We start from the raw sequence: 16,566 nt of genomic DNA on the forward strand, positions 1-16,566 counted from the left end.
CTATTTTTTTACTTAAATAATAATGGTTAAGTATCCTAATAAGCATCCACTTGCTTTGTTTTAGGACAGGGGTGTCAAACTCAATTTCATTGACGGCCGCGTCAGCATTGTGGTTACCCTCAGGGGGCCGGGTGGTTATGGCCAGGGTGGGCGTCGCCCACTGGGTGGGCGTGGCTAGAGTGCGTATGGCCTACTGGGTGGGCATGGCCAGCTCTACATCGTTCGCATCAAGGGTGCCTATGGGGGCCTGGGCAGGACTGGGACAGATTTGAGGGTCTCTGGCAGAAGGAGGGTCTCTGGGCCAGGGCCAAGGCAGTTTGGGCCATTCCCTCAGTGTTTCCAGGATGGCTTCGCGGGCCGCATGAAACCGCTTCACGGGCCGGATCCGGCCCCCGGGCCTTGTGTTTGACATGTCTGTTTTAGGATGTTGATTTAGAATTATTCTCTTTTTTTGTTCAGTTTTCTATTGCTAATCTATTTCCTCTTAGTACATTTAAGGGGCGAATGAGAGGTAAAGGTAAATTTATTTTTAAAGGTACTCCTAAGGTAGGTGCTTGATTTTAAGGCAAGACATGTGAAAAACAGAAACCAATAATGTGAACATTAACATTTTTACAGGAAGTACTACAAATATATCCTAACAAGAAATTTTGAGGCACTGAATGCACGGGGTGGTGGCAACCAAGTTTCTCTGCTCAATGTTGTTATGGATTTGAAGAAATGCTGCAACCATCCGTATCTCTTCCCTGTGGCTGCTATGGTATGTTCTGACTCCTTCAGGATCTTGATTGAAAACCCATATCCTTCCATTATTTTTTTATTTGATTGTTTGGATATTGAGGTGCTTGATTGACGGTACCGTAGCAATCATTTTTTTTAAGGTACTGGAGAAAAATTGTGTTGACAAGCACCTCAAATTTAAATTTAATAGGCTTATTTAATAACTAACCAATGTTTTTCAGTTATGTTGATTTGGATTTAGTAAACTGTTTCTCCAAATGGGCTGCTAAGATTTTGTAATACTGTATGAATTGGCTCAACATTTCACATTTTTAAATTGACACGCGTGCTCTTGGGTACAACAATTGAAAGTCTTTCTTCAGGTAAGAAGTACATGAGTATGGCAGCTGTGAAAGTGGTGAAGACCCTAAAGTAATAAGGATTATTTGAGCGAGATAAGCAATAAAGAAATGACATTGAAATAATATGTAGTAAATTCAACTGTAGGATATTTGTAACAAACCTGACCAAAACCAAGAAACTCTAGCTTCTAATCTCTCTCTCTCTCTCTCTTTCTTACTTTGTCGCCCTCTCTCACACACAGGAAGCACCAAAGATGCCTAATGGGATGTATGATGGCAGTGCCCTAATCCGAGCTTCTGGGAAGCTACTTCTGCTTCAGAAAATGTTGAAGAATCTCAAGGAAGGGGGCCACAGAGTGCTGATATTCTCCCAGGTAACTGAAAGGAACAGTATTTTCCTCTGATTAGGAGTAGTTACGTGTCACAGAAGCTGTTTACTTGATTATAGATTAGCAACATGTTTTCTACTGATTCCATTTATTTCTTTGGACTTTATAGATGACTAAGATGTTGGATCTATTGGAAGACTTTCTGGAACATGAAGGGTATAAATATGAGAGAATTGATGGTGGGATTACAGGAAATATGCGACAGGAAGCTATTGATCGCTTCAATGGTATGAATATGATGGGTACACCCAACAAATTTACTTACCTTGGCAGGATCTGTGACTTTCCCTTGCATTTTCCTCCCCTCCTCTGGCTAATATCTCTAAAATTAATCTGGGACTGGTTAGACAAGCTTTGAAGGTGAAATGGATATTCCAAATTCTTGACAACTGATGACCTCTCGTTTCTTTTCTCTAGCTCCTGGTGCCCCACAGTTCTGTTTTTTACTTTCCACTAGAGCTGGAGGCCTTGGTATTAATCTTGCCACTGCAGACACAGTAATAATCTATGACTCTGACTGGAATCCACACAATGACATCCAGGTAAATTTGAGTAATAAAAATTTCCAAGATTGAATCTTGGAAAACGATGCATTTAGAGAGAATGCTGGATGAAATGGGTGAAAACGTGGTTTGTGAGAATACAGACTGATGTAATGAATATCTGAAAGCCTTTTTTCATCTCCCTTTTTTTCCTGTCAGGCTTTTAGTCGTGCTCACCGAATTGGGCAAAACAAGAAAGTGATGATTTATCGCTTTGTTACACGAGCCTCCGTAGAAGAGCGCATCACACAAGTGGCCAAAAAGAAAATGATGCTAACGCATCTTGTAGTAAGACCAGGATTGGGCTCCAAGACTGGTTCTATGTCCAAACAAGAACTGGATGACATCCTTAAATTTGGTACTGAAGAGCTTTTCAAAGATGAAGCTACGGAGGGTGGTAAGAATCTGTGCAGTGTAACACCAAGTGAGTGGTTTACTTTCCTTTATTTACTTTTACATTTAGTCCTTTGTTATCTACTAAATAGCTGCTCTTTCAGGGGATAATAAGGAAGGTGAGGACAGCAGTGTCATCCATTATGATGATAAGGCAATTGAACGACTTCTGGATAGGAACCAGGATGAGACAGAGGATGCAGAACTTCAGGGCATGAATGAGTACCTGAGTTCCTTTAAAGTAGCTCAATATGTGGTGCGTGAAGAAGAAATGGGGGTAAGTGAATTGATTGGCTCTTGCTAGATGTTTTTCCCCCCCAAACGGTTCTTGATAAAACGTTCACATTAAGTTGGCAATTACAAACCTCTTTATTAGGAAACTCTGAAAACAGGGAGACTTGCTTCTCTTATAAACAGGGATAATACTGAGCTATTCTTACCTTCTGGTGTTGTGGTAGGAGGAAGAAGAGGTTGAACGTGAGATTATCAAGCAAGAAGAGTCAGTGGATCCAGACTATTGGGAAAAACTGCTTCGCCATCATTATGAGCAGCAGCAGGAAGACTTGGCTAGGAATCTAGGCAAGGGGAAGCGCATTCGTAAACAAGTCAACTATAACGATGGCTCACAAGAAGATAGAGGTGTGTGGTGAACAAGTGAGAGTGAATATTATGGTTTGAAGGTAGCCTTTCTCAGAGAATTTTCACAGCCTTTTTGTTTTCCCCAGACTGGCAGGATGACCAATCAGATAATCAGTCCGACTATTCTGTTGCATCCGAGGAAGGTGATGAAGATTTTGATGAGAGGTCGGAAGGTAAATTTTGATGCAGATTCAAGGACTGCTTTCTTTCAATTTGAAAAAAAAAACAGTATAATTGCTAAAATCCCAGCAACATTATAGGGAATATTAGGAATATTCAGTTTCTCAGTCCTGAAACTCATTGGGTCATTTGCTATTCTTTGGCCTAAAATATCTGAGGGTGAAGATTAAAAGGGGTGCAGAGGAATAGGCTGCACAGTCCCTTCCTTGGAAGAAAAGCAGAGTATAAATTGAATTAAAGTATTAAATAAGAGATATACTCTTCATATGCTTTCTGTGTTCAATGAAAATATACTCTGGTCCTGTGGCTTAAATTATGCTGTTAACTGAACTACCCTTTCGTTTTGTCAGCTGCACGACGGCCTAGTCGCAAAGGCCTAAGGAATGACAAGGACAAGCCATTACCCCCACTCCTTGCCCGTGTGGGAGGAAACATAGAGGTAATATATATAGTTATGAGAGTGTTATGAAAAAAGGATGGTACTAATGTGTTCTAAGGATACTAATACAATCCTAAATGGGATGCTCGAACATACAGACATTACCATTACATCTAAATCTTTTTCCCTGAATCTATTTCCTCTAACAGGTATTGGGCTTTAACGCTCGACAGCGGAAGGCCTTCCTTAATGCCATCATGCGCTACGGGATGCCACCTCAGGATGCCTTTACTACCCAGTGGCTGGTCCGAGATCTCCGTGGCAAATCAGAAAAGGAGTTCAAGTGAGTTTGTGCAAAAATAGAGAAATCTCTCTTAAAAGGGAAACCCAGTGAAGGCCAACTGTGCTTCTGTGGAGATAAGGGAGGGCAGTATTAGAATTTGGCAAGTATTTTCTAATGAGTATATATAAAAGCCAAGTTGATGTAGGTAGAATAATGGTGCCTGCTGCTCAAGTTCTTCCATGTTAATTTCTTTCAGCTGTGCCAGGTGAATAATCCTGATGTAAAGTGGGGCTATTGCAGAGTGATTATTATTAGTATAAAGGTTTCTCCCCTTTGTGTTTGGCAGGGCCTATGTCTCTCTCTTCATGCGTCACTTGTGTGAACCAGGAGCAGATGGTGCAGAAACATTTGCCGATGGGGTCCCACGTGAGGGCTTGTCCCGACAACACGTTCTCACACGAATAGGGGTCATGTCTCTCATACGCAAGAAGGTGACTCCAAAATGCAGTTTCCATCTATTCTACAGATACGAGAAAATATTTTAAAAGGGCTTCTAATCTTTCATACGTATGCGATATGCACTAATTAGTGGATCTTTTTGCCTCTATTTATTCATTGGAGTTCAGGAGCTTAGTTTCTGATATTCTTCATTTGTTTTGATTTTGAAAAGAGTAATATATTTTCTCATTTTTCCCCACCTACTAAGGTACAAGAATTTGAACATGTGAACGGACGCTGGAGTATGCCAGAACTTGCAGAGATAGAGGAGAACAAAAAGCTTTTGCAACCAAGTTCGCCTTCCCCCAAAACCCCAACTCCCTCTACACCAGGAGATACTCAGCCTAATACTCCTGCACCTCTTCCTTCTTTAGGTGAGAGGCTTGAGTTAATGCCTTCAAGAAAGAGCAGTCCAGCTTTCCATTTCTAATCCTCCTGCCAAAACTGTGGTAGAGAGCTTGGGGCTGGACGTAAATAAAGCACTCTTATATTAGGAGGGCTTCTTCCAAGTGTTGAGCTGCCCTCAAAGGCACAAGAGAACATCCAGATAGACTATTTATGTCAGAATAAAGTTACTTCAGAGGTTGGGTGACTGTAGAACACCAGTCTCCTAAGAGAGAGAAAAAAGCCGCCTGAAAAGTTTCTTCTGCCAATTAATACAGAGGAAGGAGTGAAGGTGGAAGATGGAACCACTACCAAGGATCAAGTGGAGCCCACAGAATCGGAGAAGGAGATCAGTCCTGCAGTTGCTGCTTCTGTTGAAAATGAAGTTCCAGTTGAGGTGAGTGCCTGCCAGGGGTTTATTTAGTACAGGGGTGTCAAACTCAATTTCATTGAGGGCCGCATCAGCATTGTGGTTGCTCTCAGGGGGCCGGGTGGGTATGGCCTGGGTGGGCGTGGCCTACTGGGTGGGCGTGGCTAGAGTGCATATGGCCTACTGGGTAGGCGTGGCCAGCTCTACATCGTTCGCATCAAGGGTGCCTATGGGGACCTGGGCAGGAGTGGGACAGATCTGAGGGTCTCTGGCAGAAGGAGGGTCTCTGGGCCAGGGCCAAGGCAGTGGGGGCCGTTCCCTCACTGTTTCCAGGATGGCTTTGCGGGCCGCATAAAACCACTTCACGGGCCAGATCCGGGCCTTGTGTTTGACATGTCTGATTTAGTATCATAAAAAATAATTTTTCTCCTAATAGTCTATTGCTGTTAAAAAAAATTCTTTTTAAGTACTTGCTCAGTTTGGTCATAATCTCTCCCACTCTGAAGATGAAAAACTGCATCTTTACCTAGGATTGCACAGGTATCCTTCGCAGCTATAGCAGGGCCTTGTTTGATTTAGGAAGGGAACTGCTGTAAGTGTCCCCGCACGCTCAGAAGTCATTTTTGGCTTTGAATCCAAAGCTTCACAAAACCCTATTAGAAGAGCAAACTCCACAGGTGTTCTTTGTTGTATGCAACTAATAATTTAAAATATTAAAAGAGAACCGCTGTTACTAGACGTGCTGTGAAATTTGTTAATGGGTCTGGGTTTTACTTACAGTCTTTATTGACTAAAGAGTCTGCTTACTCTTCTCCCGTATCGCAGGCTCCGCCTTCAACAGAGACCAGCTCACAAGAGGTAAAATCTCCTGTAAATACAGTAGAAGTTGAAGAGAAGAAACCAGATGACATGGAAGTGAAAGAGGAGCCCATGGAAACAGAAAACAAAGGTATGGCCGTAGTTCCTGAGTATGTGTCATATTCCACAGGTGAATGAAACTGTAAGGCATGGGAGTTCTTGGTGTAAATTGAAGCTCTTAATGCTAAGGGGGATAACCTGGATTGAGACTACAGTTTTGGGAGAAGCACCCAAGACACCTATTTATACAGATGTTTTCCCCTCTAGTTGACACAGAGAAAGTGGAAGAAAAGACACCTGCGGAGCCACCTGCTGAACCTCCCACCATTAATCTTGATGAGAAAGGCAAGAGTGCTATGTATTGTACATTTAATCCACCCAATAAAATAGGTTTTTTTAAGGCAGAGACTAGGGTATGTTTGGGATATTAAGGTGGAGTCATTGGTAATTATGGTCCAATTATCTTTTCAGAAGAGAAAAAGGAAGATGAGAAGAAAGATATAGTAATGCTGCAAAATGGGGAAACACTTAAAGATCCTGCTGACGATCGGCACAAGAAAGCCATAAAACAACGGTTCATGTTCAACATTGCAGATGGTGGTTTCACTGGTACTAACTGACATTGAGAATAGATTGTTTTTCTGGGAGCTTTTTTCTGTTCAGTTGTAAACACTTTGCCTTTTTGCTTCCTTGCAGAGTTGCATTCCTTGTGGCAAAATGAAGAGCGAGCAGCTACTGTTACCAAGAAGACATACGAGATCTGGCACCGGCGCCATGACTATTGGCTCTTGGCAGGAATTATAAAGTATCCTCCTTCTAGAAGCCGTGATAGATTTGATTGAGAATTTGACTTAGTTAAGGAAAAACAGTATGATTTTTTGGGTTTAAAACAGGTCTGGTATTTGCATGCATATCTCTAACAAGAATAGATTCTGCACACGGCAGTCAACACATTTGTATTACATTTAGATGCTCTCTTTAATAATAGAAATGCTTGTTCGCTTCTGGTGGGTTTTCAGATTTCCTGTTTTACTTCTTTCTACATTTACTGCTGTTCTCATCAATTTTTGGAGTTTTACTCTGCCCTGTGGCCCAGCATATCCCACTACTTATTGGGGTCAAATAGATCTCCATTTGCAGGGAGAGTCTGCTGTACCAGGTTTTTCAGCAGTGGTGCCTTGGCAGGTGAAGTAGTAAGATGACGAAGCCTGGCGGAGTCTATTCAAAGAAAGATTTACCTGAAAGTCTTCCCTGTGAATAAATTGGCATCCTAGGGCTTGAGCTTGAATCTCACTACTCACTAATTCAAATAAACTCTAATTGTCGCTGATTTACCGCATTTTCCAAGTTATTTTTTTCCTGAGCTTCTCCAATTACAGTCATGGTTATGCTCGATGGCAAGATATCCAGAACGATTCCCGTTACGCCATCCTCAATGAGCCTTTCAAGGGTGAAATGAACAGGGGTAACTTTCTAGAAATAAAGAACAAATTCTTGGCCAGGAGGTTTAAGGTGAGCATTTCTTCTTCTTCTTTGTAAATCTGGCCAATGAGCAGATTAGATTTTTCTTCAAAAACAAGTTAGCTTTTTTTTTTGGTGGGGGATTAAGAACAGAATAGATGGGTGAATGAGTTGAAAGCATCGTTTCCTTTTTTGTTTGAAGGGTAAGGATGAGCTTTAAAGGCAAAATGAATGCCTCCTTACTTGATTTAAGGCATCCTTTTTGCCCCTTAAAAGTTGCCATATAAAAGCTGAGGGAAATTTCTCTGATTTTACATGCAGTTTTTTTTAATATAAAAAGAATGTCTCAGATATGTATGGTAAAGCCTAATAGCACATTAATTCAGCTCATAAAGAGCTTCATGATTTTTAAACAATACTCTTAAAATATTGTCAAGTAGTCATCGGAAGGATTCTTTTGCAATATTTTATATTAATATTGAGTTGTATATATGTATTTATTACTTTTATTTTAGTGGTTAGGTTTAAGATTCTGATCGGGTCACTGGGGCAGCAGGACAAAGAATTAGCTATTCATTTGTGCCAAATGGCCTTACAATTAAAATTTTGTGGTATTTTGTTAGAGAATTTTGAATATTCTCTTAGAACAGTACATAGGTCTTACAAGACATTATAAACTGAATGTAACATATAGGAATTATAAGCAGTATGGATCCTGTACTAAAAAAATGAGGACCAAAATTGCTTTTAACAGCTGCTGGAACAAGCCCTAGTGATTGAAGAGCAACTGCGGAGAGCTGCATATCTAAACATGTCGGAAGATCCATCTCATCCCTCTATGGCTCTTAATACCCGTTTTGCTGAAGTGGAGTGCCTAGCTGAGAGCCATCAGCACCTATCCAAGGAATCTATGGCTGGGAATAAACCAGCCAATGCAGTGCTTCACAAAGGTGAGGAGTGGTGAGACACTGTTTAATGAGAATAGGGGTTGAATTGCGTGCCACCGGCCCCCTCCCCTCATGCTCCCTTGACACACACTGTTCCGTGCACCGCTGAATATGTATCCTTTTTCTCAAGGGAAGGAGAGCAGCTAGAACTTTGGGAAAGCCCCTGTTTCATTTCAGGAAAACAAATCAATTTTTGAAATGAGGAGAGCTCCCCAAGTAACTGGTGGTTTTACAAATACAAAACAGAATAAAGCTTTGTTCCTGAAAATAGACCAGATGAGATGGATTCCAGGTTTGTGCAAAATTACTGTAGTATTTGTATCTCTAGGGGAGCATTTTCTCTCCAGTAGATATGGCCCAAGAGTTTGTTTCCTGCATAGGGTAATTTTCTCAATATTTTAAATTTGGTGGCATTTCTAATTAGGAAATAGTTGCCATAAAGTAAGTCCTGGCTACATTTCCAAGAAGGTTTTTAGTACTGATAATTCATTGGTCTTTTAAAAAAAACAACCACCATACATCCAGAAGCTAATGGGTAAAGGAGAAAGTCCCAACTTACAGTGGATATAGACAATCTATATATCCTGTTAAAATGCCAGTGTTCTGAAATATTAAAAAATTAGAATCACTTCAGAATTTTTTCACCTTAAATATAACATATAAGCTGTACAATTCAATTTAAAAAGAAACTGAAATCTTTTAGGGGGAAAAATAACAATAAAAAACTTAAAACAACATGGTTGCATAAAGATGCACACCCTTAAACTAATACTTTGTTGAAGCACCTTTTGATTTTACGACAGCATCCAGTCTTTTGGAGTAGCCAGCCTATCAGCATGACACAGCTTGCCTTGGGAATCTTTGCCTACTCATCCTTGCAAAAGTGCTCCAAATCTGTCAAATTGCAATCTCTTCAGGTCACCCCACAGATTTTCAATTGGATTCAGGCCTGGGCTCTGATTGGGCTATTCCAAAACTTTAGTCTTCTTCTAGTGAAGCCAATATTTTGTTGATTTGAAGAATCAGTATTTTAGCAGAGGTCTGAAGTTTTTATGCTAAAATTGACTGATGCTTGGAACTGTTCATAATTTCCTCCACCTTGACTAAAGCCCCAGTTGTAGCTGAAGCCACCATCATGCTTCACTGTTACTATTTTCAATGTATTTTCAATGATGCACAGTATTATTTTTGCACCAAAATTATTTTAGGAATTAATGGCCCGAAAGTTCAACTTTGGTCTCATCAGACCCTAACACGTTTCTTCACATGGATTCGTCAGATATGATGTAGAGTTTTGCAAAACGTAGCCAGGCTTAAATGTTTTTCTTTGTAAGAAAAGGCTTCCATCTTGCCATCCTTCCCCACAGCCCAGACATACAAAGAATACAGGAGGAGATTGTTGTCACATGTAGTACATAACCAGTACTTGACAGGAATTCCTGCATCTCCTTTAATGTTGCTGTGGCTTCTTGGCAGCCTCTCGGACCAGTTTCCTTATTTTTTTTTTCATCAATTTTGGAGGGATTTTTTTAGTAACGTCACTGTTGTGCCATATTTTCTTCACTTGTTGATGACTGTCTTCACTGTTCCATGGTATAGCGAATGCCTTGGAAATTTGTTTATACCCGTCTCCTGACTGATCCCTTTGATGCTTTGTAAGCTCTTTACAGGCCATGGCTTTTGCTGTAAGAGACAACTGAGTGAATATCCAAAAATCCTACTGCAACAGCTGAATTTTATATGGGATCGATCAGAGTCACTTTAATTTAATTGATGGGACATTTGTACTGACTACTATTTAATATCAGTTCGAATGAAATTGGTTAATTTTGAACACAAAACACATCCCTGTGATTGGTTAATTCTGAACACAGCCACAACCCTACTTACAAGAGGGTGTGAACACTTATGCAGCCACATTGTTCTAGTTTTTTGTTATTTTTCCCTAAACATTTCAGTTTGTTTTTAATTGAATTTTACAGCGTTTATGCTATATTAAAGGCAGAAAAAAATCTGAAGTGATTTATCTTGTCTGATTTTTTAATATATATCAAAAATCTGGTATTTTAACGGGTGTGTAGACTTTTTATGTCCACTTTTAAGTTTTCACACCCTCTTATAAGTAGGGATGTGGCTGTGTTCAGAACTGACCAATCGCATTCAAACTGATGTTAAATAAATGCCGTTAATTAAAGTGACTCTGACCAATCCCATATAAAGTTCAGTTCTAGTTGGAATTTTCTAACATTTATTAGTTGCCTCTTGCAGCAAAACCCATGGCCTGCAAAGAGCTTACAAAACATCAAAGGGATCTCATTGTTGGAAGGTATCAGTCAGGAGAAGGGTACAAGAAAATTTCCAAGGCGTTGGAGATACCATGGAGCACAGTGAAGACAGTCATCAACAAGTGGAGAAAATACGGCACAGCACTGACATTACCAAGAACTGGATGTCCCTCCAAAATCGATGAAAAAACAAGAAAAAATCTGGTCCAAGAGGCTGCCAAGAAGCCTACAGCAACATTAAAAGAGCTGCAGGAAATTCTGGCAAGAACTGGTTGTGTGTTACATGTGACAACAATCTCCCGCATTCTTCATATGTCTGGGCTGTGGGATAGTGTGGTGGAACAGAAGCATTTTCTTACAAAGAAAAACATCTAAGCCCAGTTACATTTTGCAAAAAAACGTAGATCATGTCTGTCAAGCGCATATGGGAAAATGCGTTACGGTCTGATGAGACCAAAGTTTGAACTTTTTGGCCATAATTCCAAAAAGTGTGTTTGGCACAAGAAATGACATGATGAATCACCAAAAGTACATCATACCTACAGTGAAGCATTATGCTTTTCTACAGTTGGAACTGGGGCTTTAGTGAAGGTGGTGGAAATTATGAACAGCTTCAAATACCACTTTCAGGCCTTTTCTAAAATGCTGAAGATGAAGAGGAATTTCACTTTTCAGTACAACAATAACCCAAAGCATATCTCCAAATCCACAAAATGATGGTTTCGCCAAAGGAAGATCAAAGGTTTAGAATGACAAAATCAGAGCCCAGTCCTAAATTCAAATAAAAATCTGTGGGGTAGCCTGGAGAGGGCTATTGTACAAGAGATGCCCTCACAGTCGTGACAGATTTGGAGCAATTTTGCAAGGAAGAGTGGGCAAAGATTCCCAAGGCCAGATGTGCCATGCTGATAGGATCCTGCCCCAAAAGACTGACTGCTGTCATAAAATCAGAAGGTCCTTCGACAAAGTATTAGTTTAAGGGCGTGCATCTTTATGCAACCGTGTTATTGCAAGTTTTTTTATTGTTATTTTCCCCCCTAAAAGATTTCAGTTTCTTTTTTCAGTTGAATTGTACAGCTTTACATGTTACATTAAAGGTGGAAAAAATTATGAAGTGATTTAGTCTGATTTTTTTTTTATACCTCAAAAACCTGGCATTTTAACAGTGGTGTGCAAACTTTCTATATCTTATGGAGTGGATTCTGGCAACTTGAATATTTCTTTGTCAAATGGCAACAAGAAGTGCATCCTTGAAATTCTGTTGTGTGCTTTCCAGAATCATCTGGTGAGAGGGCAGCTACGTAAATGAAATAAATAAAAAACTGGAAGTTCTTTCCATAGAAGTGAAAATGCCTATTTCCCCCCTAATATTACATTAGCAGAAATCAGGGAAGAACCTTCTTGAATTTCATTCTCCATTCATCCTTCTCTTCCTCCTCCTTATAAGTACAGGCATAAAGAAAGTGTAGAGCATGAGAGTGTTGCTTTTTTCATAGAGGCTACAGATCATATTATTATCGCTGCCTAAAAATAAAAGCACTTTATTTTGTGTATAAGGCCCTGTGCAGGTTGTAAAGAAAGGAAATTAACTCCTGCAAGTTATTGAAGACATGGTTTAAGATTGGACTGTCCTGTGATGACCGTTACCTTGAAAACATCATTCTTTTGAATGCTTTCTTATACACTAATGGAGCACACAGTTTTAAGGCTAACCTATTCTGAGAATTATACTTCAGATCTACACATTCAGAACTTCTTTGACACACACTGGTCTATAGTGATTCAGAAAGGGGGAAAAAGCATCATGGTTTGAATGGCTATCTGATGAAAATAGAGAAACACAGTAGAGAAACGCAAGCAAATCTAAATTATAAATGTTTCTTTCTTGGATTAGATTCTTCAGGAACCTTCAGAAGTATGTAATAAATGATAGAATGTGCCTCCCGTATTCAAAAAAAAACTTTTTCCAAACCTTGCTGCTTTTCTTTCTTAAGAAGGCTAGTAAGACTATTCAGCATCAGAAATGGACTTAAAGAGACCCATATCTGATGGCTTCATAATATTCTGGAAATTTGTGAACTCTTGAATGTTCAAAATGTCTGCATAAATGTAATGTACGGTAATCTGTTCTTCACACAAGTTCTAAAATTAGGTAAACAGAAGCCAATTAAAGTTTTGAGGAAAATAAATCTAAAGCAACACATTTATGTGTGACAAAAATAGGTGAACTTTTAGGAATATTAGTTCATTTGAAGGGAAAATTAGGATCAGGTGTTTCAATCCATGGAATGACAATCAGGTATGAATGTAGGCCTGTCTTATTTAAAGAACAGAATTCTGAATTCACTATCAAAGTCTGATCTTCTAACACAGTTATGTAGAGGTGTGGCATGGGCTCAACAAAGGAGATTTCTGAAGATCTTCAAACAGCATCAGGCTGGAAAAGGTTACAGAGCTATTTCCAAAGAACCTGGACTTCACAAATCTGCTGACAGGCAGATCATACTCACTTTGAGGTAATTAAACATCATTGTTGCCCTTCCCAGGAGTGGTCAACCAACCAAGGTCACACCAAGAGCAAGGCATGCAGTACTCCAGGAGGTCTCAAGTCCAAGGTAACATGTAAAAACTAAAGACCTGTCTTGCATTGGTAAATATTTGTGTTCAAGAGACCACCATCAGGAGAACTGAATAACAGTGGTGCATATGGCAAAGATACCAAGGAGAAAGCCACTAACTGCCCAAATAACATTGCTGTCTGTCTACAGCTTGCAACATAAATAAGTCAGAGGATACTGGAAGAAAGTTCTGTGGATAGATGAAATCAAAATATAAATTTTGGGGCTTGAATGAAAATTGTTATGTTTGGCAAAAGGCCAGCACTGCATTCCAGCATAAACCTATCCCATCTGTGAAATTTGGTGATAGCAGTATCAAGGTTTGGGCCTGCTTTGTTGCTTCTAGATGAGGATGGCTTGCCATCATTGCTGGAACTGTGAATTCTGAATTGAAACAAATTCTGCAAAAAAAAATAAAAAATCAGGGTTTCTGAACTGAAACTTAAAAGAAAATGGATCCTGCAGCAAGATAACAATCCAAAGCATACAAGATGATCAAAGGCCTGGAGACCAAAACATACGAAGAACGGCTGCGGAGGTTGGGTTTGGCCAGTTGAAAGAAAAGAAGAAATGGGGGAGAGATGATAGCAGTTTTCCGGTATCTGAAGTGCTGCCAGAAGGAAGAGAGGATCACGTTATTATTCACCAAAGAACCAGAGGGCAGGACAAGAAACAATGGTTGGAAACTGATCAAAGAAAGAAGCAACCTGGATGGAATTAAGGAGAAACTTCCTGACAGCAAGGACAACCAACCAACCAGTGGAACCAGCTTACCCCCAGAGATCGTGGGCGCTTCATCACTGGAAACTTTCAAGAAGAGACTGGACAATCACCTGTCTGAAATGGTATAGGTTCTCCTGCTTGAGCAGGGGGCTGGACTACAAGACCTCCAAGGTCCCTTCCAGATTCTATTCTATTCTGTCATATGACCAAAGAATTGTTAAAGCAGAAGAAAGTTAATGTTTTGGAATGGCCAAATCAAAGTCCTGACCTTAATCCTACAGAAATGTTATGGTAGGATCTGAAGTGACGAAGCTCACCAACATCCCTAAGTTAAAACTCTTCTTCAGTGAGGAATGAATTAAATTTCTTCCAAGCTTATGTGCAGAATTGATCAATAGTTATCAGAGAAATTTAGTTACAACTATTGCTGCCCAATGGGAGTGCACCAGTAACTGAATACAAAGGTTTACCTACTTTTTGCCACACAAATATGTAGCTTGTGTCATTGTAGTTTATTGTATCTTCCTAGCTTCCTGCAAGATTCTGCTAGTTAAAAATGAAACAAATACAAACAAAAAAATAAAGGATCACTCTTCAGAAGTTAAGTCACAGAATTTTTCACAATGCTAAAGGACACACTTGTCTTCATTCTAAAAAGAAACAAAACACTAGATAAAAAGTCTGCAAGTCTGCTTATAGCAAATTCTGCATACAGAAACCTTCATGATTCTTTTCTCGGTGACTGCTGTCTGAGCTTGTTTTCTTGCAGACCTTTCATTACAGTACTCAGACTAATAACATCAGTACTGGAAGGGAGTGGGGGTTTTATATACTTGATTGTTAGTCTAATGTTAACCTTGGTCTTAATCTCTGCTCATCTGGGTGTTGATTGCTGGTGAGGTGTTTTGGTCTTTTTGTTCCCCTTTTGGTTTGTTGGTTGTCTCTCTTGGTATATTGATGTTGTTTATGTGTATGTGCCTGTTGATGGCTGATTTGTCAGAGTGCCAGGCTTCCAGGCACTCTAGCTTTCTTTTTTCTCAATCTCTTTGAAAACTTCCTATTTACAAGTATAAATTGCTGTATTCTACATTTATAAACCACTATTATCAGTATGGACCAATATCTGTCCAGGCCTGTCATCAAATGTTCATTTTTTCACTTGTAGGAGCAGAGATACTCTGCTTACTGGTTCAGCTAAGTGATAATTGCCAAAGATGTTATTACTATTTCTAATTACCTGCTTGTGCCATCTGGTTTTTTTTCCTCAACCTAGAGGTTAATGTCTATAAATCAGGTTTCCCCACCAATAGACAAACAACTGGAAGCATATTAGCAACTTATTTTTAATACTGTTCCTGTTCCTGTGCTCAGCCAAGCTTCTGAAAATAATTCCATATATCATATATATGATATTACAAGTCTTTCTTCTTGGCTAAGTGCTTTATCTGAATTGTAAGATGTGCAATAAGCAATGGCAGTGCAAGATGAGCAAAACAAGGCTGGTTTCAGTGGCTCCAGGGACTTCATCAAATATGTTAAGGATCAGGAACAATTCATATAGAATTTAGAGATGTTTGGCCCAGTTGAGCCTTAGATGAAAGAGATTATTGTATTGTAGCCATATGTATCTTGATAGAATTAAGTTTCTTTGAAAGTTTGGTCTTCAAAAGTTATTTCTAATGTTTATTTTGGTGCAGTGTCAGTTTTTGTCCCTTTGTAGAAGGACAAAATATTCATTAATTCATTCTGAGATTAACTGCATTATTTAGCAATTTGCTGACCCATCTTCATGGATACAAAAATATTGATTACATGGGAGCTTGGCAGTAATATTGAAAAAGACAGTTTTCAAGCAACTGTTCACAGATAAATTGCATGCAGCTTTCTTAAAATCACATTACCCCTCCAAACACCCTTGCCTTTGGGGTAAGGATACCATAACATTTTGTTTGCTCAATTTACTTGAATTGTACAGATATGGCTAGTGCAACTATTGGCTGTAAAAGCTTTTGGAAATGCCTACCTGCTTCCAGTGTGCATCACGTTTTAAAAGTCTAGTCAGGGGTCGCCAACCTGCAGGCCACGGCCAACTACTGGGCCATGGCCTGCTGGCTAGTGGGCCACAGGACAGACTGGCCAATGCGCACACTCACACCCACTTGTGCTAGTGACACTGCTATGCAAATGGGGCGCTGCATGTGGCGAAAACAAGACACTGGCGAAAATGACACTGCACGGTGAAAATGGGGCACCGTGAACCAACAATGGGGCGCTGCTAGCAAGTGTCACGTTTGTCTCACGGGTGCTCGCAGCCATATCTGTGTGTGCGCACATGCCCGTACGTGAAATACATCCCTCTCCCTCCGGTCTGCCAAACGATAAGGGTTGGAGACCTGGTCTAGTGTTAACTCTCCTGTACCCTTCACATGAATTTTTTATATATATACATATTTTATTAATTTTCTAATTAACAATCAGTACTTAATCAACAACGTGTTGTCTGGGTCCATAATTCAGTGGTACATATTAACTTTC

The 16,566-nt window shown here is 39.8% G+C and overlaps 1 protein-coding gene across 2 annotated transcripts in view; it reads left to right on the plus strand.

Annotated features, from left to right (window-relative positions):
• Positions 1 to 16,566, plus strand: part of CHD4 (chromodomain helicase DNA binding protein 4) — a 36,520-nt gene that overhangs the window by 14,674 nt on the left and 5,280 nt on the right. The window contains exons 20-39 of one of the 2 annotated variants that reach the window (XM_083351892.1): positions 619 to 760; positions 1,325 to 1,456; positions 1,581 to 1,698; positions 1,889 to 2,013; positions 2,173 to 2,437; positions 2,511 to 2,683; positions 2,865 to 3,045; positions 3,132 to 3,218; positions 3,576 to 3,664; positions 3,814 to 3,947; positions 4,234 to 4,378; positions 4,594 to 4,759; positions 5,048 to 5,166; positions 5,965 to 6,088; positions 6,265 to 6,342; positions 6,469 to 6,606; positions 6,694 to 6,802; positions 7,377 to 7,509; positions 8,213 to 8,408; positions 10,674 to 11,788. In XM_083351892.1, coding sequence (XP_083208018.1) covers positions 619 to 760; positions 1,325 to 1,456; positions 1,581 to 1,698; positions 1,889 to 2,013; positions 2,173 to 2,437; positions 2,511 to 2,683; positions 2,865 to 3,045; positions 3,132 to 3,218; positions 3,576 to 3,664; positions 3,814 to 3,947; positions 4,234 to 4,378; positions 4,594 to 4,759; positions 5,048 to 5,166; positions 5,965 to 6,088; positions 6,265 to 6,342; positions 6,469 to 6,606; positions 6,694 to 6,802; positions 7,377 to 7,509; positions 8,213 to 8,408; positions 10,674 to 11,065 — 3,046 coding nt within the window. In that variant the 3' untranslated portion in view covers positions 11,066 to 11,788. Of the gene's footprint in view, positions 1 to 618; positions 761 to 1,324; positions 1,457 to 1,580; positions 1,699 to 1,888; positions 2,014 to 2,172; positions 2,438 to 2,510; positions 2,684 to 2,864; positions 3,046 to 3,131; positions 3,219 to 3,575; positions 3,665 to 3,813; positions 3,948 to 4,233; positions 4,379 to 4,593; positions 4,760 to 5,047; positions 5,167 to 5,964; positions 6,089 to 6,264; positions 6,343 to 6,468; positions 6,607 to 6,693; positions 6,803 to 7,376; positions 7,510 to 8,212; positions 8,409 to 10,673; positions 11,789 to 16,566 lie in introns of those variants that run through there. The other variant, XM_083351893.1, reaches the window with a different exon arrangement.

Source organism: Vipera ursinii (assembly GCF_947247035.1).
Source record: "Vipera ursinii genome assembly, chromosome: 2".
NCBI lineage: Eukaryota > Metazoa > Chordata > Lepidosauria > Squamata > Viperidae > Vipera > Vipera ursinii.